Source organism: Scyliorhinus torazame, chromosome 18, assembly GCF_047496885.1.
Source record: "Scyliorhinus torazame isolate Kashiwa2021f chromosome 18, sScyTor2.1, whole genome shotgun sequence".
Taxonomy (NCBI): domain Eukaryota; kingdom Metazoa; phylum Chordata; class Chondrichthyes; order Carcharhiniformes; family Scyliorhinidae; genus Scyliorhinus; species Scyliorhinus torazame.
The window spans coordinates 117029848-117055367 of NC_092724.1; the positions used below are offsets into that span (position 1 = coordinate 117029848).

At 47.8% G+C, this 25520-nt stretch overlaps 1 protein-coding gene and 1 long non-coding RNA gene across 5 annotated transcripts in view; one reads left to right on the forward strand and one right to left on the reverse strand.

Annotated features, from left to right (window-relative positions):
• Positions 1–10041, reverse strand: part of LOC140395437 (testis-expressed protein 47-like) — an 83602-nt gene extending 73561 nt beyond the window's left edge. For 2 of the 4 annotated variants that reach the window (XM_072483185.1, XM_072483186.1), the window contains exons 1-2: positions 9885–10041; positions 6833–6905 (exon numbers count right to left, since the gene is read on the reverse strand). In XM_072483185.1, coding sequence (XP_072339286.1) covers positions 6833–6905; positions 9885–10004 — 193 coding nt within the window. In that variant the 5' untranslated portion in view covers positions 10005–10041. Of the gene's footprint in view, positions 1–6832; positions 6906–6992; positions 7224–7311; positions 7423–9884 lie in introns of those variants that run through there. The other 2 variants (XM_072483188.1, XM_072483187.1) reach the window with 2 other exon arrangements.
• LOC140395439 (uncharacterized) lies at positions 9544–10018 on the forward strand. The gene is made up of 2 exons (XR_011936194.1): positions 9544–9679; positions 9915–10018. It is a non-coding gene; the product is annotated as an uncharacterized lncRNA (long non-coding RNA).
• Positions 10042–25520: the final 15479 nt, after the last annotated feature.

Genomic DNA, 25520 nt, shown 5'->3' on the forward strand with positions numbered 1-25520 from the left:
CTGCTGGGCTGGACACATGCCGGACTGGCTGGGGTAGAGGGACCCTGCCAGAGCAGCAGGGGTGATTACGGGGGTAGAAGGGCCATGGGGCCAGGGTGACCCCCACTGGACTGGGGCCATTGCTGTGGCCCGGAAGGCAGCCATCTTGCTGTGCACCCCACTGACCACCTACCTTGGCCCGTGGTTCTGCAGAGTGACATCAGCTGCATGGGTGCCCTCACCCCCACCATCCACCATACCCCCCACCACCCAACCGGCTGACACCTGCCAGCGGGGCATCAGGCAGCCCACCCAGGGCATCGCCCACGGTAGACCCTAGGGGAACGTTTGGCAGGAACTGCGGAGTGCACCACTGGCAAGGGCAACGGGAGCCAAAGGTATCCCTGGCAGCAGGGATGGGCGGCAGGGCCAGATGCCTCCACAGTTCCAGGCACCGATGGGCCAGGGGTTAGAAATTGGGAGGGCAGAGCTCCTAATGCCAACCAGGGCCACCATGTAGCCCGGTGGACCTGGTTGGCACGGAGTTATGCACCATGCTAACATGTCGACCTTTCATCGCCTGCAGATAATGGATATTGGAATTCAACCAGCAATGGTGGCCTTCCTGCTAGCCATCGCAGGAACGCTCTGCGGGTGAACAAGCTGGTACTGCTCAAGGAAGCTGCAGTAGCGGAGCGTGCAGCAGGGCAGCCTGCCCTAGAGGAACAGGGTTGACACATGTGTCACAGGGCACCATAATTCAGCAGGATCTCACTTCCTCGCCCGCAGCCGATCTCCACCGTGGCGACCACCCTTTCCTCTGGGTCACCGACACATCCAGGGCCCTCTGCTCTGCCATAGTCATGGACCACAGGTCCGGTGGTCCTCCTCCAGTTTTCATCCGCTTCTGGTGGTTATGTGTGGCCTTCTCTGGGGGGCAAGGGGGGAAACAGAAAGCAACAATGTTAGACAGCCTGACTGTCCGGACCAGCCAGCAGTGCCGTAAAAAAGCTGCACAACCTCCTCAGAGCGGCCAGGGTGAGTAGGCAACACAGTCTGATGCATGCAGCCCAGGGGTTCAGTGGCCTGGCACCCAGCCGTGGCGGCCGGTATGGGTGCCAGCATGTGGTGCAGGTTGGGGGTTTGGGAACCCTCCAGGTGGGAGGAGGGGGGGGTTACAGTTACGAGTGTGTGGGATGGGGGTTAATGCTAGGGGCAGTGTTGCCTACTCACCCTGGCCGCCCTGAGGAGGTTGTGCAGTTTTCTTACGTCACTGCTGGCCGGTCCGGACGGTATTGCTGGTGGTGCTGACTGTGTCTGCCACCTGCTCCCAGGCGCGGTGAATAGTGGCGGCTGGCAGCTTTTTTCCCACCCCAGAGTACAGGGTCACCTGCCTCTCCTCCACCGCGTCCAGCAGGGTCTCCAGCTCGGCATCTGTAAATCGTGGCGCCACGTGCCTTGCTGCATCTTGTTGGCTGGGATGGTGTGCGTGGGGAGTGAAGTGTGTCTATGTGGCTGCAGCTTGTCAGCCTCCTGAGTGTCAATCGTGAATCCTGGAATCCCGCACCATTTCTCATTGGAATCGATAGTCTTCCACGTGGCGCCAGTGCGAGCCCCTCAACAGTTGCTGAATTGGTCCATGTGCGGCGCCAGGTTTGTTGTTGTAAAAGTTCCTGAATCCTGTGCCGATTCAACACTTAGTCTCAGGAACTGATAATCCCGCCCCACGTCTTTTCAGAGTTACAGAGATGTACATCATTTCAAATAAAACAAAGATTCCTATCATCTCTCCCCTTCACAGAATCACAGAATCGTTACGGTGCAGGAGGCCATTCGGCCCATCGTGTCTGCACCAGCTCTCCAAACGAGCATCATGACTTAGTGACATTCCCCTGCCTTATCCCTGTACCCCTGCACATTGTTTCTGTTCAGATAATCACCTTGTGTCGTCTTGAATGCCTCCATTGAACCTGCCTCCACCATACTTCCAGGCATTGCATTCCAGACCAGAAGCTACTTTTGTGAAAAGGTTTTTCTCTCGCATCAAATTTGCTTTCGTTGCAAATAACCTTTTACCCGTGCCCTCTCATTATCAATCCTTGTATGCAGGGGAACAGTCCCCAGCCGACTCTGTCCAGCCCCCTCATGATTTTGAACGCCTCTATCAAATCTCTTCTTACCTTTCTTCAACCAGCGGTTGAAGGCACAACAACTACACATTTCAGCTGAATAGGTCTTTCAAACCCGTGAGAACATCTGTATAAAACGCTGGTTAGGCCACAACTGGAGTACTGCGTGCAGTGCTGGTCACTACACTGAAGAGGGTGCAGAGGAGATTTATCAGAGTCCTGCTTGGGCTGGAGCATCTGACCGATGAGGAGCGGTTCGATAGGCTATGGATGTTTTCCTTGATGCAGCAAGCGTTGAGAGGGGACCTGTTAGAGATATCTAAGATTATGAATGGCATAGATAGGGGGGGGGGGGGGGGGGGGGGCCGGATAGGAAGGCACTATTTCCATTAGTAAAGGGGTCAATAGTAGAAGGCTAAGAGGAGAGTTGAGGAGATTTTTTCAGAGGGTGGTCTGCAACTCACTGCCTGAAAGGATGGTTGAGTCAGAAACTCTCAGAACGTTTAAGATGTATTTAGATATTCACTTGTACTGCCGCAACCTCCAGGACTATCAGCCAAGCGCTGGAAAACGGACTGGTGGTAGCCAGATCTTTGTCAATCAGCATGGACACGATGGGCAGAATGGCCTCCTTCTGTGCTGTAAATGTCTATGAATCTATGAACAGGTGTAGTTCCTGACTACAAATAAACTATTTGATTTATTGTCACATGTACCGAAGTACAGTGAAAATTATTTTTCTGCGGCCGAGGGAACTACACAGTACATACATAGTAGACAACAGAATAATCAAGAGAGTACATTGACAAATGGTACATCAATGAACAGTGATTGGTTACATTGCAGAACAAGGGGCCAAACAAAGCAAATACATGAGCAAGAGCGGCATAGGGTGTCGTGAATAGTGTTCTTACAGGTAACAGATCAGTCCGAGGGGAGTCGTTGAGGAGTCTTGTAGATGTGGGGAAGAAGCTGTTCCTATGTCTGGATGTGCGGGTCTTCAGACTTCTGTACCTTCTGCCTGATAGAAGGGTCTGGAAGAAGGCAATGCTTGGGTGAGAGGGATTTCTGATAATGCTGTCTGTCTTCCTGAGGCAGCGGGAGGTGTGTACAGAATCAATGTGGGGGTACAAGCTTGTGTGATGCGTTAGGCTGAGTTCACCACACTCTGCAGTTTCTTGCGATCTTGGACTGAGCAGTTGCCATACCAGACTGTGATGCAGCCGGATAGGATGCTCTCTATCGCACATCTGTAGAGGTTTGTGAGAGTCGATGCAGACATGCCAAATTTCTTTAGCTTCCATAGGAAGTAGAGACGTTGTTGGGCTTTCTTGACTGTTGCATCAACATGAGTGGACCAGGATAGACTGTTGGTGATGGTGACCCCCAGGAACATAAAGCATTCGACCATCTCCACTTCGGAGCCATTGATGCAGACGGGAGTGTGTGTCATGCTGCGCTTCCTGAAGTCGATGATCAGTTCCTTGGTCTTTCCAACATTTAGAGAGAGGTTGTTTTCACTTTAGAATTGCATACCATGCGGCCAAGTGATTTATCTCCCTCCTGTAGTCTGATTCATCATTGTTTGAGATACGGCCCACCATAGTCGTAGCATCCGCAAACTTATAGATTGAGTTGGAGTTAAATCATGCCACACCGTCATGTGTGGATAGGGAGTATAGTAGAGGACTGAGCACACATCCTTGCGGGGCTCCGGTGTTGAGGACTATTGTGGAGGAGGTGCTGTTGCCTACCCTAACAGATTGCGGTCGGTTGGTGAGGAAGTCAAGGATCCAGCTGCACAGGGAGGGGTTAAGTCCAAGGTTGCAGAGTTTGGTTATTAGTCTTGTCGGGATAATGGTGTTGAAGGTGGAGCTGTAGTCGGTGAACAGCAGTCTTACATAGGTGTCCTTGTTGTCGAGGTGTTCGAGTGCTGATTGTAGAGCCAGGGAGATAGCATCTGCTGTGGACTAGTTGAGTGATAGGCAAACTGCAGTGGATCGAGACCGTCTGGGAGGCTGGCAGTTATCCATCTCATGACTAACCGCTCGAAGCATTTCATGATAACAGACGTCAGGGCCACCGGTCGGTCTTCGTTGAGGCTACCGTTGAGGCTATTCTATTCATTCCATAATGTGTATGGGTGTATGAGTTCTCTGACACAAGAGATTCCAATGCTACTTAGTGTGACATGGTATAAAGTAGCACTTTAGAATTGCATACATATCAAACAAGTCAGAAGATCAGTACGTATTCGGGCTATCAATTAAACAATCAATTTTCCTAGAGACAATAGTTATTCTGTTTAAATATTCCGCATTACAATTTTCATTGGCCTGTATTTTGGAGTGGTAGCAAGAGTGAAACTCTCAGTGTTCACCAACATTACTTCTCTGAAACTGACTGCAACTTCTGGAGTTTGCGCATACACAGGTAAATGCAAAAATCCAAAAGTTGCTGTCAGTGATGCTGTGAATATAATCTTTATTATTGTCATAAGTAGGCTTACATTAACACGGCAATGAAATTACTGTAAAAATCCCCTAGTGGCCCATTCCAGCACCTGATCAGGTACAGAGGGAGAATTCAGAATGTCCAATTCACCTAACAACATGTCTTTTGGGAGGAACCCGGAGGAAACCCACACAGACACAGGGAGAACGTGCAGACCATCTGCACAGACAGTGACCCAAGAGGGAATCAAACCTGGGACCCTGGTGTTGTGAAGCAACAGTGCTAACCACTCTGCTACCATGCCGCCGCAGAGATCCACTGTTGAAGACCTTCAGACTTGCAACAAGTAGAAATCACTGATAAAAACATGGGGCATCATTCTCCGACCCCCTGCCGGGTCGGAGAATGGCCGTTGGCCGCCGTGAATCCCGCCCCCGCCCCCGCCGAAGTCTCCGCTCCCAGAGATTGGGCGGGGGCGGGAATCCGGCCGCGCCGGTTGGCGGGACCCCCCACTGGATTCTCCGGCCCGGATGGGCCGAAGTCCCGCCCAGGAATTGCCTGTCCCGCCGGCGTAAATTAAACCTGGTATTTACCGGCGGGACCAGGCGGCGTGGGCGGGCTCCGGGGTCCTGGGGGGGGGGGCGCGGGGCGATCTGACCCCGGGGGGTGCCCCCACGGTGGCCTGGCCCGCGATCGGGGTCCACCGATTCGTGGGCGGGCCTGTGCCGTGGGGGCACTCTTTCCCTTCCGCCTCCGCCACGGCCTCCACCATGGCGGAGGCGGAAGAGACTCTCCCCACTGCGCATGCGTGGGAAACTGACAGCGGCCGCTGACGCTCCCGCGCATGCGCTGGGAAACTGACAGCGGCCGCTGACGCTCCCGCGCATGCGCCGCATTTCCGCGCCAGCTGGCGGGGCAACAAACGCCATTTCCGCCAGCTGGCGGGGCGGAAATCCCTCCGGCGTCGGCCTAGCCCCTCAATGTTGGGGCTAGGCCGCCAAAGATGCGGAGACTTCCGCACCTTTGGGCTGGCGCGATGCCCGTCTGATTGGCGCCGGCTTTGGCGCCAGTCGGCGGGCATCCCACCGTTGGGGGAGAATTTCGCCCATGCTCTTTTATGCTATTAGTCTCACAGTAAAAAAACAAAAAGTCATGGTTTATTCAACAGCACCACAATTATTGCTGTACAACCTTACTAGCCTGAAAAACTAATTATATATTTTTAGAATGTCAAATTTCTCTATTATGTTAAAAATGTCATTGTTTAATTACAACAATTTATCTTAATCCCATGTGTGAGTTCCAATCATTTATTTTGCACTGTGTAAAATTGTAATTAGAAGTGAAAGATTCAATGTGTTTTACTTCCTGGATTGCTGTCAGTGTGAATAGACAGGGAAGGTGGTGGTGTAGAGGTGTCTGAGGAAATACTTCAACAGTGATGAGCTGTTCACAGGTGTTAAATGCCTGGACACCCCTTGATATTGGGAAAACTCAAATCCACATCTGAGACATGGACAGCTTTCTGCGAGGTCAGGAACGAATGCCATTGCTCTCTGCCACTGACTGCAATATGTGCAGTGAGAAGTTTAGTTGGTATCACAGAGTGGGAAAATGTCTCAATTCCCGTTTGAAATATACTGGAGCACAACCCGGGTCAGTTGGGGTATGTGCAGTGTAGCTGGTATTTGTAAATCCAACTACACTCCATCAGGCCCCACCAGCAGCAAGTAGCTTTGGCTTCCGCACCATCCTCCAGACATGCTGTGGATAATATTGGTTGAATTCCCAGAATTGGAATTTTCCCAGATTTGCGCTGGAATGGCTGTTGGGAAGAAGTCCAATCACAATCCTGTTCTACTACAATGGGTGGGGGGGGGGGGGGGGCAGACATTAATCACCCACTTATACAGTTGTAAACTGAGTGTAACATAAGGGTGAGTAATTTAAATCATTGCCTAGTCTTGCTGATTGAACAGGCTGCTACTGTGTTTAATTAGAATGTATTATAAAACAAGAGAAAATACAAGAATGTTGGCGCTTGGGAAACACTCGTTCGTGGAACAATCTCCTAGGCCTTTCCAGGCCATTGTGTTGTGCGCTTTACTCTCTGTGGCTGTTTTATTGCTGCTGATATCTTCCCCATTTCCTCGGAGTTACATTTCAGGTCACATTGTATTTCTCTACTTATCTTTTTTTTCCACTGACAGTCTCCTCACTCACAACCATTCCTTACGTTATTTCCTCTTTTAAGTTAAAGTGACTCTTACCTCCCGGATCCCTTTTGTTAACCAGCTCGGGGGTTACTCTAGCCAGGAAGATTAGTCTGTGGAGAAGTGATTTCTAAAGGGCGGCAGAAATGGCAAATTAGTTACTATCAACATTTTTGTTTTACAAAGCCTACTCGTCCAGCAATGTGGGTAAACTAACCGTTTCCTCTTTGGGATTTGGGCCCATTCTCCTCTCCAGGAGGTGATGAAACATACTGCTCATCCCGGCCCCCAGCAAACCCTTTGAGCGTTTTTTTCCCCCCACCACTTTCCCCTGTTGAAGTCACTTCCACTCGACTTGTCCCTTTCTGGGTTAAAACTCTCCACACAGATCAGTGACTCGTGTCCCCCTTCCCCCCCTAAACACACAAGCCCATGGCCGGGAAATGAAATCTCAGTCCCTGGTATCAAAAGGCCGGCACACAAACTGGGCTGCCTCCACCCGGAAAAGTGAAACACAAAAACTTGTTTTTGTTTACACAGAGAGCTGGTAGTCCAGGCAGCGTAAACCCAGAGTTATGCCTTCTGTCTCCTTTCATTCATTCGCTTGTCAACAGGTCTTTATTTTCTCTCTCTCTCTCTTGGCATTCTGAATTTTCTGTTGATAGTTTTGGCGAAGTAGACAGTTGCTTAGGCGACGGATTCAAGGCATTTTATTACATTTCATCAACCTCCCCCCTTGTAGAGTAACCATTTGGCTATAGGCAGAAAACCTCCCCCTCCCCAGCGAGAAGGCGTGTGTCAATCTGAAGGGAACAATACTGTCCACATGGAATCCGATCCCTGGGCTTCGCAAATCATTCTCTGCCCCCTCGCCCGTACTCACTCACTCACTCACTCCCTCCCACTCATGTACCCTCTCCCACTCATTTACTCACTCCCACTCATTTACTCACTCCCACCCCCTCCCTCCCCACTCCCTCTCTGCCACCCCTTCCCTCCCCTTCCCTCTCTGCACCCCTCTCCCCTCTGCCACTCCCTCCCTCCCCTTCCCTCTCTGCCACCCCCTCCCCCCTTCCCTCTCTGCCAACCCACCTTCCCTTCCACTTCTCCCTCTTCACCACCTCCTCCCCTCCTCTCCCTCTCTCCACCCCTCCTTCCCCTTCCCCTCTCTGCCACCCCTCCCTTCCCTGCCACCCCTCCCTCCCCTTCCCTCTCTGCCACCTCCTCCCTCCCCTTCTCTCTTGCCCACCCCTCCCTCCCCTTCCCTCTCTGCCACCCTTCCTCCCTTCCCTCTCTGCCACCCCTCCCACTTCCCTTCCCTCTCAGCACACCCCTCCCTCCCCTTCCCTCTCTGCCACCCCTCCCCTCCCCTTCCACTCTCTGCCACCCCTCCCCTCCCCCTTCCCTCTCTACCACCCCTCCCTCCCCTTCCCTCTCTGCCACCCCTCCCTCCCCTCTCTGCCACCCCCCTCCCTCCCCTCTCTGCCACCCCTCCCTGCCACCCCTCCCTCCCCTCTCTGCCACCACCTCCCTCCCCTCTCTGCCACCCCCTCCCTCCCCTCTCTGCCACACCTCCCTCCCCTCTCTGCCACCCCTCCCTCCCACCCTCTCTGCCAACCCCTCCCTCCCCTTCCCCTCTCCAACCACCTCCACCCCTCCCTCTCTGCCACCCCTCCCTCCCCTTCCCCTCCTGCCACCCTCCCTCCCCTTCCCTCTCTCTCACCCATCCCTCCCCCTTCCCTCTCTCCACCCTTCCACCCTCACCTCACCCTACCCCCTCCCCTCCTCACACCCTCACCTCCCCCTTCCCTCTCTCACCCTCCCTCCCCTTCCCCCTCTCACCCTCCCTCCCCTTCCCCCTCTCACCCATCCCTCCCACACACCCTCCCCTCACACTCCCACCCCCACTCATTCGCTCACTCCCTCCCTCACACCCAACCCCACTCTTTCCCTCCCACTCCACTCATTCCCTCACTCCTAACCCCACTCATTACCTCCCAACCCCACTCATTCATACCCTCCCTCCCTCACTCACTCGCTTTCTGTCTTATTCAGGGACTGGTTTAGCACAGAGCTAAATCGCTGGCTTTGAAAGCAGACCAAAGCAGGCCAGCAGCACGGTTCAATTCCTGTACCAGTGCCCCCAAACAGGTACCGGAATGCGGCGACTAGGGGCTTTTCACAGTAACTTCATTTGAATCCTACCTGTGACAATAAGCGATTTTCATTTCACTTCTCCACTCCCTCACTCACAGTCAACCCCACCCCAGTCAACTGATCCCTGTAATCAGGCGAGGTGTCAAATTGTTTTTGGATAACTGCTCAAACTGTGCGTTTTATAATGTCAACTTTCAGGAGTTTAGGAAATGTTTTTTTTGTCTCAAATTTATGTTCCGAGAAGATAAGCCGCGAGATTCTGAAGTCAATAAAGTGTTCCCCGTTTAAAAATAACAGCATTTGGTTCAGAGTTGGGAATATTCGCAGGTGAGGGCGGTGCAAGAAATTCACGTTCCTTTCTGGAGGAAACTAGAGGGGAAGGATTGAATCAGAAAGGTCTCCGAGTCAGTGCTCAGGGTGCTTCTTAATGGCACAGTCTAAACTGTTTATCTTTGGTCTAGACAATGATGTGAGACTGATGGCTCCTCCTTCACAGCAGTTGCAACTTTGAATTTCACCTTCGCATTCACGTGGGCTAACGTTGCTGGGGTTTTTTCTTCTTGAATGTCGAGTACAATTGGAGAGTTTGCGTTTTGTACCATTGTAAATATTAGCGTCGTTTAGTTTCAGCTCTTGCAAAAGCTACTCCAGTATGAATATGTGCATGTTTCAGGCAACAAAGTCCCCCCAGTTTCAAGAGAGACGGAGCACCCTGCCAGTGCAATTCGGCATGTGGGGTCACACTGGGTAATAGGGCGGCAGCTTCATATAAACAGATTGATTTCGATGTTGCATTCGAGGTGAAACTGGCTCAATGCAGTAATTAAACGGGCATGATCATTTCGCAATTAGTGAAAGAAAAATATTGTGATTGGAAACAGATCGCAGGGCATGATTGGTGCGGCGAAATGTGTGGATTTGTGCGTGACAGTGAAAAGACAAACTGACAAACCTTTCTCTTTTCTCTCTGCTTCGCTTGCAGGAGCATTAACAGAGAGACTCGAGCTTCATATGTCATATCGCCGATTTCAACCCGGAAACTTCGTATCCGCTGCTTGCCTTTCGACTCCATGGTTGACGATGTTTGACTTGGTTACCCGGCAACTATGCCTGTGGCAAACAAGACTGGCCACTCTAGACTGTCAAGTTGTGTTGATTAAAGGGAAACCTCATATATAGTGTGTATATTATCACACAAAATGTTACGTTTTTGGAACAGATTTTTTTTTTCCAAATACATACTTTATTCGTAAAACGTCTGAAAGAACATTACAAACATTTAAATTTGGCCATCACACAAAGTTCAATAATATTCAGGTTCTCTACGTCCATCATGTTTTCACTCAGGTGCTTCAAGGCAGTCAAAGAAACATTGCAGACATTTCAAAATTGTCATTAGAAATGGTGCAAAGGTATTTAAGTTGTCGACATCGATCAAGTTGCACCCTGAGGTGCTTCAATACAATTGTGATACATGTAATATTAACTGTGCACATTCAATTCCCCTCCCCTCAGTTCACTCTGGCTGAAAAGTTTTAGACAGCGACCTTGCCCCATTGCTCCTCTGCAGCGGCTGTCCCAAGCTTTAGTGCATCCCTCAGCACATAATCCTGGGTTTTGGAATGTGCCAGATTAGTTTTATTTTACGCATGTTGTCCCCACACCGTCTTCCCATTTTCTCCCCTCTGTTGGACTGCTGGAGACCAACAGCATCACCAATTCTCTGGGACCTCTCTCAGGTGAGTATTGGCAGAGTATTTATCAATACAGCGGGCTGGATTCTCCGATTCTGAGGCTATGTCCCCACGCCAGCATGGGAATGGGGCGGTGTTTTACGACCAAAATTTCATGCTTTTCATATCTAGACCCTTTGATGTTCCAAAACTTTCAGCCTAACTTTCTTCAGTTTAATTAAATTAATCACAGATGCAGACACACAGCCCTCGCAAGCCTGCTTAACGAAATAACATAATAAACCCCAAAATATTCAAATATTAACATTTCCTTCACACACAGCACACTGTACAGTGTACAGCCCATTGAACAGCACACGATGCACTGTACAGTACACTACATTCGGATATATTGAAAATGGTGATTCCCATTAAAGGGATAGACAACACTTGTAGATATAGGAATAAGGTGATGAACTTGGCCATGCATCCACTTCAAGATCATTCTGCTAGTAACACAAACATGAAACAAATCTTGGTAGGAGCCTGTTTAACACACACTCCAATTCACAGTGCTTAATTTAACCTGAAAATACTGGGGTTGAGAAGTCAGAATCGATGCTCGCATGCTGCTTCCCAGCAAATGTAAATAGCTCTCTGATTGCAAGGGGAGAAATGTTCATCTCTGTTTATTCATTGACACAGAAATCAATGTCTATACATCTAGTCATCTCTGTGCATTCATTGACACAAATATCAATGTCTATTCATCGATGCATCTATTTAACTCCATTGATAGAGATATCAATGACAACATATCTATACATCTCTATTTGTTCATTGATCCATAGATCAATGTCTTCAGGTAAGCATCTGGAAGGCCAAAAATGCATTTAACCATGGGAAAATGAAAAAACAAATAGCTGAAAGGCAGTTAAACAAAATTATATTTGATCTTTGCCCCACTATGAACAACTGTAAAATTTAACCCATCCAGTTCCCTGCGCTTTTGAAGCTCAAAGTAATGACTTTGTTGGGGACAACATAGAAAATTCGCCATTCAAACAAATAGAAAGTTACATTAAACTTTGCACTTTTCAAATAGTTCCCAGACTTTATATTAGTGATGTTCTTTTCCTGTGCTCATTGACTATATAAAGAAGCTTGACTTTGTCTGTAAATGTTTTTTACAGAATCACTGTGTGGTTACAGCACAAAGGAGGCCATTCAGCCCATCATGTTTGCATCAGCTCTCCAAATGGGGCAGCACAGTAGCACGCAGTGTTGCTTCATAGCGCCAGGGAATTGGGTTTGATTCCTGGCTTGCGTTATTGTCTATGTGGAGTCTGCACGTTCTCCCCGTGTCTACGTGGGTTTCCTCCGGGTGCGAGTGTCCTCCCACAAGTCCCGTAAGAAATGCTTGGTAGGTGGATTGGACATTCTGAATTCTTCCTTATTGTACCCGAACAGGTGCCGTACTGTGGCGACTAGGTAATTTTCACAGTAACTTCATTGCAGTGTTAATGTAAGCCTACTTACTTTTATTAAATGAGCAATTCATCTAGTGCCATTCCTCAGCATTCTCCCCATCACCCTGCACATTCCTCCTTTTCAGATAATAATCCAATTCCCTCACCTTGAGTGAGCCTGCCTCCACCACACTCTCAGGTAGTGCATTCCAGATCTTAACCACTTAGTGTGTAAAAAAACACTTCCTGCTGTTGTTTCAGAACTCACTTTCAGACTCGATTTTGACACAAGATATTTTTTTCTTGATCAATAATATTTTTGTCCAAAGATTTTATTCCAGGGGGGAAGTGATATAAACAGAAACAATTACAATGTCCCTATTCTATTTTCTTATGTGGATTATGAGGTACACTACGGCTATGGCTTAATCACACGCAATTACCAGATATTGCAGTGCTATTAGTATTAACTCTTAAATTGTTACATAAAAGTAGAAAAATATTACTGACTGCCAGCTGAAAATGTGTAATACCGTCAAAATATCTTGGTTAACATTCTGACATGTTAGGGGAAAGGAAAATTTTGGTAAAACAGCAACCCATTGTTCATGAAGAAGTTTTAAAGTTAAGAATGATTCCAGAATTTCAATACAATGAACTCCTGATGAGAAAACTATCTCGGATGTCCAGCTTGTTTGTTCTAATCAATTCTGATTCTAGGCATTTAACTGACTACCGGCACGGTAGCTCAGTGGTTAGCACTGTTGCTTCACAGCGGCAGGGTCCCAGGTTCGATTCCCGGCTTGGGTCACTGTCTGTGCGGAGTATGCACGTTCTCCCCGTGTCTGCGTGGGTTTCCTCCGGGTGCTCCAGTTTCCTCCCACAAGTCCCGAAAGACGTGCTTGTTGGGTGAATTGGACATTCTGAATTCTCCCTCAGTGTACCCAAACAGGCGCCGTAATGTGGTGACTCGGGACTTTTCACAGTAACTTCATTGCAGTGTTAATGTAAGCCTATTTGTGACAATAATAAAGGTTATTAAAACAAATACAAAAAAATCCAAATATAAAGAAAGACTTGCAATGTACTGGAAATCAATAAGCAGTCAATTCATATTCCTGGCTTTCACTTTTCACTTTGTATGTTAAAATGTTGAAAATTGAACTTCCGGGTGCGGCGATGACCAGCTAGGTCGCATGTTTCGGCACCTCCCGTTCGAACGGACTTTTGGGCTCTTATTGGGAGCCCCAACGGCAATTTTTGACGGCTAAACCCATTGTGCGGTGAAACAGAAGGGAATCCCCCCGGATCTACATGGAGAAAGGAGATAATAGTGGCCGGATTGCAGAGGATCCTCTGGAGCAGCGGCAAGGAAGGGAAGCACGAAGCAAGATGGCGGCGGAGGGAGGCCGTTTGGTATGGGGCCCGGAACAGCAAGAGTTCCTTCGGAGATGTGTTGAGGAGCTAAAGAAGGAGGTGCTGGCCCCGATGCGGCAGGCGATTGAGGGGTTAAAGGAGGCGCAGAAGACCCAAGAATTGGAGCTTTGTGGCGTGAAGGCAAAGGCTGCCGAAAATGAGGACGAGATACAGGGCTTGGTGGTGAAGACAGAGACACACGAGGCACTGCATAAGAGGTGCATGGAGAGGCTGGAAGCCCTGGAAAATAGCTCGAGGAGGAAGAACCTAAGAGTTTTGGGTCTTCCCGAAGGTGCAGAGGGAGCGGACGTCGGGGCATATGTGAGCACGATGCTTCATTCCTTAATGGGACCGGAGGCCCCGACGGGCCCCTTGGAAGTGGAGGGAGCATATCGAGTCCTTGCGAGAAGACCGAAGGCGGGAGAAATACCTCGAGCTATAGTGGTGAGGTTTCACCGCTATAAAAACAGGGAGATGGTCCTGAGATGGGCGAAAAAGACACGGAGCTGCAGGTGGGAGAACGCGGTGATCCGCGTGTACCAGGATTGGAGTGCGGAGGTGGCGAGAAGGAGGGCGAGTTTCAATCGGGCCAAGGCGGTGCTCCATAGAAAGAAAGTTAAATTTGGTATGCTGCAGCCGGCGAGACTGTGGGTTACTCATCAAGGGAAACACCACTACTTCGAGACGGCAGAAGAGGCGTGGACATTCATTGAACAGGAGAAGCTGGACTAGACTGGAGAGAGAAAGAACTTTTGTAATAAAGCAGTGGTGTGATCGCATGGGACTGGGAATCGGAAGGGGGGGGGAGGGGGAAATTTTCTCTTTCCCCTCGATGGGGGGGTGGGTATGGTGAACTGTGGGCGCCGGGGGGGAAGGAGAGGGGGAAGGAGAGAGGGAGCTGCGCCATAGGGGCGGGGCCGAGTGGGAAGCGCGGGCTTTGCTCCCGCGCTATGGTAATTGTGGCGGGAAAAGGGGGCGCAGGAAGGAGGGGGCCTTACACAATGGGAGGCTGAGGATAAACGGGAGAAGCCGAGGTCAGCCAGATTTTGCTGACTTCTGGAAGCAACATGGGGGGAGCAATCACGCTAGAGGGGGATCTAGTGGGGGGGGGGTAACTGGGTTGCTGCTGTTAAGGGGAAGGGGGAGCTGCTACGGGATGGGATGGTCGGGACGGGAGGACACCGTTGGGGGGACAAGTAGGTGCGTGGGAACCGGGTGAGGAGCTGGTCTAAAAAAGGGGATGGCTAGTCGACGAGGGGGGTGGTAAAGAGCCCCCCAACCTGGTTGATCACATGGAACGTGAGAGGGCTGAATGGGCCGATTAAGAGGGCAAGGGTACTTGCGCACCTAAAGAAATTAAAGGCAGATGTGGTCATGCTGTAGGAGACGCATCTGAAACTGGCGGATCAGGTCAGATTACGAAAAGGATGGGTGGGACAGATATTTCACTCGGGCTTGGATGCGAAAAATAGAGGGGTGGCAATATTAGTGGGGAAACGGGTATTGTTTGAGGCGAGGACCATAGTGGCGGACAGTGGGGGTAGATATGTGATGGTGAGTGGCAGATTGCAAGGTGAGGCGGTGGTTCTGGTGAACGTATATGCCCCAAACTGGGATGATGCCAACTTCATGAAGCGTATGCTGGGGCGTATCCCGGACCTGGAGGCGGGAAAGTTGGTAATGGGGGGCGACTTCAACACGGTGCTGGATCCAGGGCTGGACCGGTCCAGGTCTAGGACCGGGAGGAGGCCGGCAGCGGCCATGGTGCTTAAGGACTTCATGGAGCAGATGGGAGGATTAGATCCCTGGAGATTTACTAGGCCTAGGAGTAAAGAGTTCTCCTTCTTCTCCCATGTCCACAAGGTGTATTCTCGGATAGACTTCTTTGTCCTGGGAAGGGCGCTGACCCCGAAGGTGGCCGGGACAGAGTACTCGGCTATAGCCATTTCGGACCATGCCCCACATTGGGTAGATCTGGAAGTAGGAGAGGGAAAGGAACAGCACCCACTGTGGAGATTAGATATGGGATTGTTGGCGGACGAGGGTATGTGTGTAAGGGTAAGGAGATGTATCGAAAGGTATCTGGAGATTAATGACGATGGAGAGGTTCAGGTGGGAGTGGTCTGGGAAGAACTGAAGGCGGTGGTCAGAGGGGAACTGATTTCCATAAGGGCCCATAAGGGGAAACAAGAGAGCAAAGAGAGGGAGAGATTGTTGAGAGAAATCTTAAGGGTGGATAGGCAGTGTGCGGTGGCTCCGGATGAAGGACTATACAGGGAAAGACGAAGGTTGCACACGGAATTTGATTTGTTGACCACGGGCAAGGCGGAGGCACAATGGAGGAAGGCACAGGGAGTGCAGTATGAGTACGGAGAGAAGGCGAGCCGGTTACTGGCCCAACAACTGAGGAAGAGGGGGGCGGCGAGGGAGATTGGAGGGGTTAGGGACGAGGAGGGTGAGATGGGACGGGGAGCGGAGAGGGTGAACGGGGTGTTTAAGGCATTTTACGAGAGGCTGTATGAGGCTCAGCCCCCGGAAGGGAAGGAGGGAATGATGCACTTCCTAGACCAGTTGGAATTTCCGAAGGTCGAGGAGCAGGAGAGGACAGGACTGGGAGCACAGATTGAGGTGGAGGAGGTGGTAAAAGGGATTGGGAACATGCAGACAGGGAAGGCCCCAGGTCCGGATGGGTTCCCGGTGGAATTTTATAGGAAATACGTGGACCTGCTGGCCCCGCTTCTGACGAGAACATTTAATGAGGCCAGGGAAAGGGGGACGTTGCCCCCGACGATGTTGGAGGCGACGATATCGCTGCTCTTGAAAAGGGACAAAGACCCACTGCAGTGCGGGTCATACAGGCCTATTTCCCTCCTGAATGTAGATGCCAAGCTTCTGGCCAAGGTGATGGTGACGAGGATGGAGGATTGTGTCACGAGGATCAAACGGGGTTTGTTAAGGGGAGACAATTGAACACTAACATACGGAGGCTGCTGGGTGTGATGATGATGCCCCCGTCGGAGGGGGAGGCGGAGATAGTGGTGGCGATGGATGCAGAGAAAGCATTTGATAGAGTGGAGTGGGATTACCTGTGGGAAGTGTTGAAGAGATTTGGATTTGGAGAGGGGTTTATTGGATGGGTTCAGCTTCTATACAGGGCCCCGGTGGCAAGTGTGACTACAAATAGGCAGAGATCTGACCACTTCCGTCTATACAGAGGGACAAGACAGGGATGTCCTCCGTCCCCGTTACTGTTTGCGTTGGCAATTGAGCCACTGGCCATAGCGCTGAGGGGCTCTAGGAAGTGAAGGGGAGTACTTAGGGGAGGAGAAGAGCACCGGGTATCACTATACACGGATGATTTGTTGTTGTATGTCGCGGACCCAGTGGAGGGGATGCCCGAGATAATGCAGACACTCAGGGAGTTTGGGGAATTTTCAGGATATAAACTGAATATGGGGAAGAGTGAGCTGTTTGTGATGCACCCTGGGGAACAGGGCAGGGGAATAGATGATTTGCCGTTGAGGAGAGTAACAAGGGATTTTCTGTACCTAGGGATCCAGATGGCAAGGAACTGGGGAACCTTGCATAAGCTAAATTTAGTAAGATTGGTGGAGCAGATGGAAGAGGACTTTAGGAGATGGGACATGGTGCCCCTGTCACTGGCGGGTAGGGTGCAGGCGGTTAAAATGGTGGTCCTTCCGCGGTCTCTTTTTGTGTTCCAGTGCCTCCCTGTGATGATTACAAAGGCCAAAGTGGATAAGAGCATTATGAGTTTTGTATGGGCTGGGAAGACCCCAAGAGTGAAGAGGGGGTTCCTGCAGCGTAGTTGGGATAGGGGGGACTGGCACTGCCGAGTTTAAGTGACTATTATTGGGCCACCAACATATCAATGGTATGCAAGTGGATGGGGGAAGGGGAGGGAGCGGCGTGGAAAAGACTAGAGATGGCGTCCTGTAGGGGAACCAGCCTAAAAGCATTAGCGACGGCGCCTTTACCGTTCTCCCCGAAGAAATACACCACAAGTCCAGTGGTGGTGGCAACGCTGAAAATTTGGGGGCAGTGGAGACGGCATAAGGGAGTGACGGGTGCCTCGGTGAGGTCCCCGAAAAGGAACAACCACAGGTTCGTCCCGGGGAAGATAGATGGGGGATTTAAAGCTTGGCAGAGAGCAAGGATTGTGAAATTGAAGGATTTGTTCCTAGGCGGGACGTTTGCGAGTCTGGGAGCACTGACAGAAAAATATGGGTTGCCAGCGGGAATGCATTTCGATATATGCAACTGAGGGCATTTGCGAGGCAACAGGTGAGGGAATTTCCGCGGCTCCCGGCGCAAGAGATTCAGGACAGAGTGATTTCGGGGGCATGGGTGGGGGATGGTAGGGTGTCAGATATATACAGAGAAATGAGAGACGATGGTGGAGGAGCTGAAGGGAAAATGGGAGGAGGAGCTAGGGGAAGAGATTGAGGAGGGGCTGTGGGCCGATGCCTTGAGTTGGGTAAACTCTTCGTCCTCATGCGCCAGGCTCAGCCTGATACAATTCAAGGTTCTACATAGGGCGCACATGACTGGAGATAGGTTAAGTAGATTTTTTGGAGTGGAGGATAGGTGCGGGAGATGCGCGGGAAGCCCAGCGAACCACACCCACATGTTTTGGTCATGCCCGGTACTGCATGGGTTCTGGGTAGGGGTGGCAAATGTGCTTTCAATGGTGGTGGGGGTCCGGGTCGAACCAGGCTGGGGGTTGGCGATATTTGGGGTTGCGGACGAGCCGGGAGTGCAGGAGGCGAGAGAGGCTGATGTTTTAGCCTTTGCGTCCCTAGTAGCCCGGCGAAGGATATTACTTATGTGGAAAGAAGCTAAACCCCCAGGCGTGGAGGCCTGGATAAATGACATGGCGGGGTTTATAAAATTGGAGCGGATAAAATACGCACTAAGAGGTTCGGCTCAAGGGTTCACCAGGCGGTGGCAACCGTTCCTCGACTATCCCGCAGAACGATAAGGGAAATGGGAAAGGTAGCAGCAGCAACCCAGGGGGGAGGGGGGGGAGAGAAGGGCCCACCCGGGCCCTCAGGGGTTTTGTACAGGTGTTTGGATATGAGTTATTTACATTGGTTTTTGTGACTTTATTATTTTGGATATTGGCTAGTTTTTATTTTGGTTGTTGGCAGTTGCCGTCTAGTTAATATATTATTTATTCTTAAAAAAAAAACGGTCATCATTATTATTTATATTGTTTCAAAGTTGCAAAAGGGGAAAATTTTGTACTGTTTTTGTTTGACCGAAAAATTTGAATAAAATATATATATATTTTTTTAAATGTTGAAAATTAAAGCTTGTCAAATACGGCCCATATGTCAGTAAAACAAAAATTTAAAATCATTAAATATAAAGATCTTTGCTTTCAACCCAAACCTTCTATGAAATGTCTCTCCAGGATCTCTTCAGTGCTTCAAATAAAACCATTTAATCTTAGCTGACCTCATATAAATCAAACTTGACAGACACGAGCTGTTTCTTTTCCAAGTCTTATTAAATTATTGATTGATGTTTATCAAAGACTTAAAAATGTGAAATGTTGCCAAGTTAGATAACGTAAGATATGATAATTAGATTACTAAACTAAATAAAGTCGCAATTTTTCTAATGCCATATACATCTGTTGCCCAGTGAAAAAAAGGTTAGCTATAGGGGTTCAACTTTGCTAATATTAAAAACCGCTGGGAATGTATATCCTCCATTACCTTGCACTTTACTGTCATGGGAAGCTAAGTTTGATGGCTGTTGAAGGGAACATGTTACGGTTTGGCTTTGTACCATTTGGTACAAAGAAAGTTTCCCTGTTAGGACAATCACCCCAAACAAAAGCAGTGCACCATTGCTGGCTGAAGGTATCAGCCAAGTTCACTGGAATACCTGTAAAACTTGAGAATACATCTGGTTGTCATACTTCAGAGACCGTAACAATGTAGGACTAATCGACTCAAATATCTGATACGTGGTTTAACACTACAATGTGATTCACATTTACTTTACATGCCTTGCCCCTCATGCAACCTCACAGCTAGCTCACAGCATCTCATTCAAATCCATACCTCAGTGGATAACTAGACAAAATGAAAGATTTATTTGAAAGATATTCACAACTTTCAAGGGCTTCATACATAAAACCGTCATAACGCAAACATGGTCATTCACAAACATTTGGGATCAGTTTCAGCTTGGGTCCATGGTTGCCATCAATGACCCACCCACCCTTTGGGAAAGGCATCATGGTGGTAATTTTGTGCAGCTAAGTCATGGCAGTCAATGCAAAATGAATTATCAGTTACATGCACAGATAGCACATTAGCTGATATTCAACATGGGCTAGATATCGGCCAAATGATGGTATCTCTAACTTTGCTAACCACTTTCAATGCTGCATGTATGATGTAAAGTTTTCAGTGTCCTTGCTCTCCAAGTTGTTCAGTGGTGATCAGGAACATTTTCATTTCTCAATCAGTGAAGTGCCTTCTGTTATCTTGCACCAACTCAACCGTGAAATACTATATTTATAATCTTTATTGTATAATCTTTACTATTGTCACAAGTAGGCTTGCATTAACACTGCAATGAAGTTACTATGAAAGTCCCCTAGTCGCCACATTCCGGTGCCTGTTCGGGTATACTGAGGGAGAATTCAGAATGTCCAATTCACTTAACAAGCACGTCTTTGGGACATGTGGGAGGAAACAGGAGCACCCGGAGGAAACCCATGCAGACACGGGAGAACATGCATACTCCACACAGACAGTGACCCAAGCCAGGAATCAAACCTGGGATCCTGGCACTGTGAAGTAACAGTGCTAACCACTGTGTTACCGTCCCAACCGTCTTGATGTGTATATTGTTTCCATTGTTAATTAGCAAATAAATAGGTCTGAAGATACTTGATATACAGTTCAGAAACTTAAAGGTATTAATAGTAATGTAAACATTGCAAACAATATAAAAACATACAATGCCCAAAGCATTGTTTCTTCAATCACCTTTGCTCACGTTCCAAATGGGCAGGGAAGGAATCAATAACAAACAAATGTAAAAGCTACAAAATTGTCCAAGTTATCACTTAAATAGTTTTGCATCTGATGATGAAATCCAACAGGATATATTTATGTCTTCAAATTTCTCAGTGCAGAACCTAATGCCTAGGACGTGCATATTGTTAGGAAATAGGGCTAGTTGAAACAATTTATATTTTAATTTTTTGATATCAGGAATAAGATATAAATTTAAGCTTAATTTATATCTGTGTTTGTGTGCTATGAAAGGGCGAAAACTGAAGTTAGCTTCATGTTTAACAAAGGTTCTTGAATGTTTATTGGATTTAGCTTGACTTTAAACTTTGCCTGCATTGTAATTAGGGGTTTAAAATGTAAAAGCAATTACAGGGGTTAAAAAATCGAAGCTGTTGCTTAGCAACAAGCAGCTCACACTTAAAAGCAGAATCAACTGTTTTCAGTCTGGAACCAGCTCACCAGAAACAAGGAGTGGGATTCTCCATTTCAGGATGCCCGGATCACGTTCCCCAATGGGACGGAAAATCGGGCGCTGGGCAAAATTGGGATTGACGCTGGGCGCTGACCTGATCACGATGTTCTGGCCCTCCGCTGGTGGTGGGACCAAGGTCCATGTCGCACGCCAATGGGAGCATGTGATTAAATGCAAATTCATCTTAATGACCCGTTTACATCTATTTAGCGGTCCCGGCGACCTATGCTCTGGTCTTCTGTGATCCTCCGATCCCTGCGGCTGGGAATCACATAGGCGCAGATCACTTGTGGTCTCCACCAGCATGGCATCAAAGAGAGGTAAGTGCATTCCAAGCACTAAATGCATTCCAATCACTCCAGCCTGTGATTTCACTGCACTTAGCTCTCTTTGATGTGGCCAACATTTACAAACATTGGGGTTTCACCAATTAGGCCACTAAACTGTGCAGTAACGGGATAATTTTCAGGTCATATTCCATGAAGTTCCTAACATTTTTTCCAGCACCCCAAAAAATTCTTAAGCACTTCAGTATAGAAAATGCAACAGAGTGCTAAATTGTAGCCCAGTGAAACATGGATGTGGGCCTTCCTCTTACATTCTGATGGTCTCTGTGGCGGTTTTAATCCTGCTCACCAGCTGATCAACAAATTCTCCCTCATATCCTATAAAATGGATGAATACCACCCATAATAGTAGGCATTGATTATTAGTTATTCTATTAATAACACTACTACGGTGCATTGATCTTTTAACATCAGCCATAATCTCATACTTCTGACTTCTTCACACTGTCATCAGTTAACAGTTTTGACCTCTGCTTTTGAGGGCATGACCTCTGCTTTTGAGGTCAAAAAGGACACGAGGCCAAAGCAACTTATTGCTTTAATGAGAGTCCACTAGGTCTACTCAGTTTAACATATTTTAAAAGGTCAAAACAAAATGGTTGAAGTATTTAGTTACAAAGGTTATTTTAAACGGTTAAATGGTAAACATTAATCCTCTAGTTCAATAAATTCAACTGGATGGCAGAACTGCCCCCCACCCCCACCCCTCCCAGTTATCATTTAGCCTCTCCACCACATTCCTTTTTTATTAAATACTCAATCTGTCTCTCGGACATTTAAGGCATTTTTGCAATTCCTGTGGCGTAATATTTTACTCATTTTAGCTTCCAGTGACTGCACCTAATTCTACCTGACCTCCATAAAAAATGACTAACTCCTTTCCACTCCTGTGAATGATGCAGCTTGACAAATCCTTAAACAAGTACAACTTCTCATTTTGATACTTAATATCTCCACCCTGAAGACACTTACTCTGTTTTCAACCATTCATGATGATTCAAAAATCTTGTGACACTGCTGAGCAATCTGACAAGATGCGGATCAACACAGGTGCAACCTGATAGGTAGCACACTATTTGTTCCATGATTCCAAAGCCTTTATGCTTCAGATCCTGTTGACTTGTTTCCATTTTTGGACTTATTTTGGAATATCCAATGCTATGCATATGAACAACTTGCTGTTCATCCCGTGTACCTACTCTGCATCGCGATTGAATTACCTTTTCTTGTAGCTGAGATTTCTGGAGATTCTCTGGGTTAAGCAACAGTTTCATTAAAGTCCCTAAAGTCAGACGCCTGGTGGCGGCCATGGTGTGAGTGGTCGCGCAGAGGCAGCTCCGGCTTGAAGGCGTAGAAAAGAGCTCTTTTTACCCAAAATTGGGTGTAACTTCGACAGAAAAGTGTAGCTGAAGGTCGGAGGAGACGTTCCTCCTGGGTGTGGTATGTCTGTTGGTTACCAAACCCGACAGAAGAAGGTGAAAGATCTGGCCAAGGAGTTGAAAGAGACGTGAGGCGCAGCAGCCAGTGGAAGGATGGCCCCAGAACTGATCCCTGTGGAATGCCGCTAGTCACAGCCTTCCTTTCAGAAAAGCACCCTTCTACTGTTACCTTCTGTCTTCTGTGCCTAAGCCAGTTCTGTATCCAACTTGCCAGTTCTGCTCTGATCCCATGCGACCTCACCTTTACACCATGAGGTACCTTATCAAAGGCTTTACAGAAGTCCATGTATACAACATCTACTGCCTTTCCCTCACAGATAGTATGAGTGAGTGCAGATCATAGTTTATATCAGTAGTGAGATTAGCAGTAGATGAGTGTAGTTTAAATGTTATTAATCAACTGTGTATTCTTTAGGAGTACGTGTCGAATCCAAGTTAGTAGTGTGAATAAATGTACAGCTTTGTTTACGTTAAAGCTATTTTGTGGTCTTTGTGAACACTACGCCAACTATTCCTAAAATAAGCAACACAAAAAATACCACATGGTACCAGGGGTCTATTTTTTTAGTAGACAACAGTTATATTAGGTAAAAATAGCATTAGGAGATTGAAGAAACAATCCAGAAGCCACGGAACTCAGAAAATCTACAAAGAAGACTAATCGGAAGATGGAGGGTCTCAAAAAGCCTGACCAATTCAGGACACACGGTAAACTATGCCAGAACTGGGCTTTCTTTAAACAGCAGTTTGAAGTTTTCCTTTCTACCTCCGCGCTTGAAAATGCCTCAGACCAAAGGAAAATAGCACTCCTATTAAATTTGGCTGGACCGCAAGCATTAGAACTTTTTAATTTGTTTAAATTCTGTGCTGATGAGAATAAAGCTAAACACAACATGGTGCTACAAAAGTTTGCTACACACTATAAGAAGCAGGTGAATGAGACCTATGAGCGCTACATGTTCAGAAAATGGCTACAGTTAAGAGGCGACTCAGTAGATTCTTTCATAACAGTTTTAAAATTGCGAGCACAGTCCTGTAATATTTGCTCAGCCTCCGATTCTCTGCTGCGTGTTCAAGGTGTGGTCGGGATAAATGATTTAATGTTTGCGCGAGAAAATACTAAGACGGACGGTTTTACTGCTTGAAGATATGATTAATATGTGCAAGGCCAGTGACCAGGCATCGACTGAATATGCAGAGTTCATGGCAAAGAAAAAGAGCCTAAAATCGTAAAACGTGACTGACGCCATTGATGCTGTGCCGCAGCAAATAAAATGGCCGTCCGCCATTTTGAGAGAGACATTACAAACGTGATGACGTGCACACGCTGTGGCATCGTCCACAGTAAACAAAATTGTCCAGCAAAAGGCAAACAATGTTCCAATTGTTGCAAGTTGAACCACTTTGCAGCACAGTGACTTCTCCAGTAACCAAATTTAAAAAGTTCTACAGTGATTTCAGACGGATTAAGAGTGAAGAGAAAAAAAATCCAACATTGTAGCGGAAAGTGAGGATTGCTCACCATATTCACTTTCAAATACTTCCATGATTGAAAAAGTCGCAATGAGAGCCCAGTAAAAGAACTCTCAAAGATAATTAAGGAGTGGACTGTCTCATTAACAATAAATGGCAAACACATACCATTTAAGATTGACACAGGAGCACATGCAAATACTATCACGGAACAAACTTTGAGATAAGCTTCTAAGAAACCACTGATAATGCAATCCAGTTGTAGGCTCACAGATTACAATGACGACATGATAGTCACAAGAGGGTACTGCTGTCTTGTTGTAAAGAATGGGAACATCGAAATACCAATCAACTTCGAGGTGGTAGAGGGTGAGAAATTATTAATTGGGATGGATGCTTGTGAAAGATTACAACTAGTTGAAAGGGTTCACTCCATCAGTACTTCAGGTGACCGAGCTGAAGGGTCAAGGGAAGACTTAGAAGTTGTGGCCAACCTCTCCAAAGCTACAACTGATGCTGACGCATTAGAATCCAAGACAACCACTGTGCTGAAACATCAGAACCCAAGATCGTCCAAATAGTGGAATCTCAAGCCTGTTTCTTTACCAAGATACTACCAGTGTCTTACCGCAAACTACAAATAATCAAATCCTGAAACTGAAAAGGATTTGACGCTCCAGAATGAAGCAATGCCTAAAAGAAGGATGGCCTACTGGATATTGATCTGGAATTCGAGATATATGAGATGATCTTTCTACAAAAGATGGTTTCCTGCTCAAGGGAGATAGGATTGTGATTCCTGCCAGTTTACCTTTGGGATTCTGCAGCAGGTTTACGAGCCTCATCAAGGCATAGAAAAGTGTCATAGAAGAGCCAGACTGTCAGTATATTGGTCAGGAATAAACAGCGATATTGACCTATATGTGCAAGCATGCACAATCTGCCAGATTTATCAACCAGCACAGAGGAAAGAAAGCATGCAACAGATGGAAATTGTTACCGATCCATGGCGCAAAGTGGGCATGGATTTATTCTATTTCCAGGGTCATGACTATCAAATGGTCATAGACTATTACTCCAACTTTCCAATTTTTGCACGCCATGGGATACCTCTCAACGTTGTCTCCGACAATGGTCCGTGTTTCTCGAGTTGGGAGTGGACACAGATTGCAGAGCAATACAACTTCAATCATATTACTTCCAGCCCATGTTACCCTCAGTCAAATGGAAAAGCAGAGAAA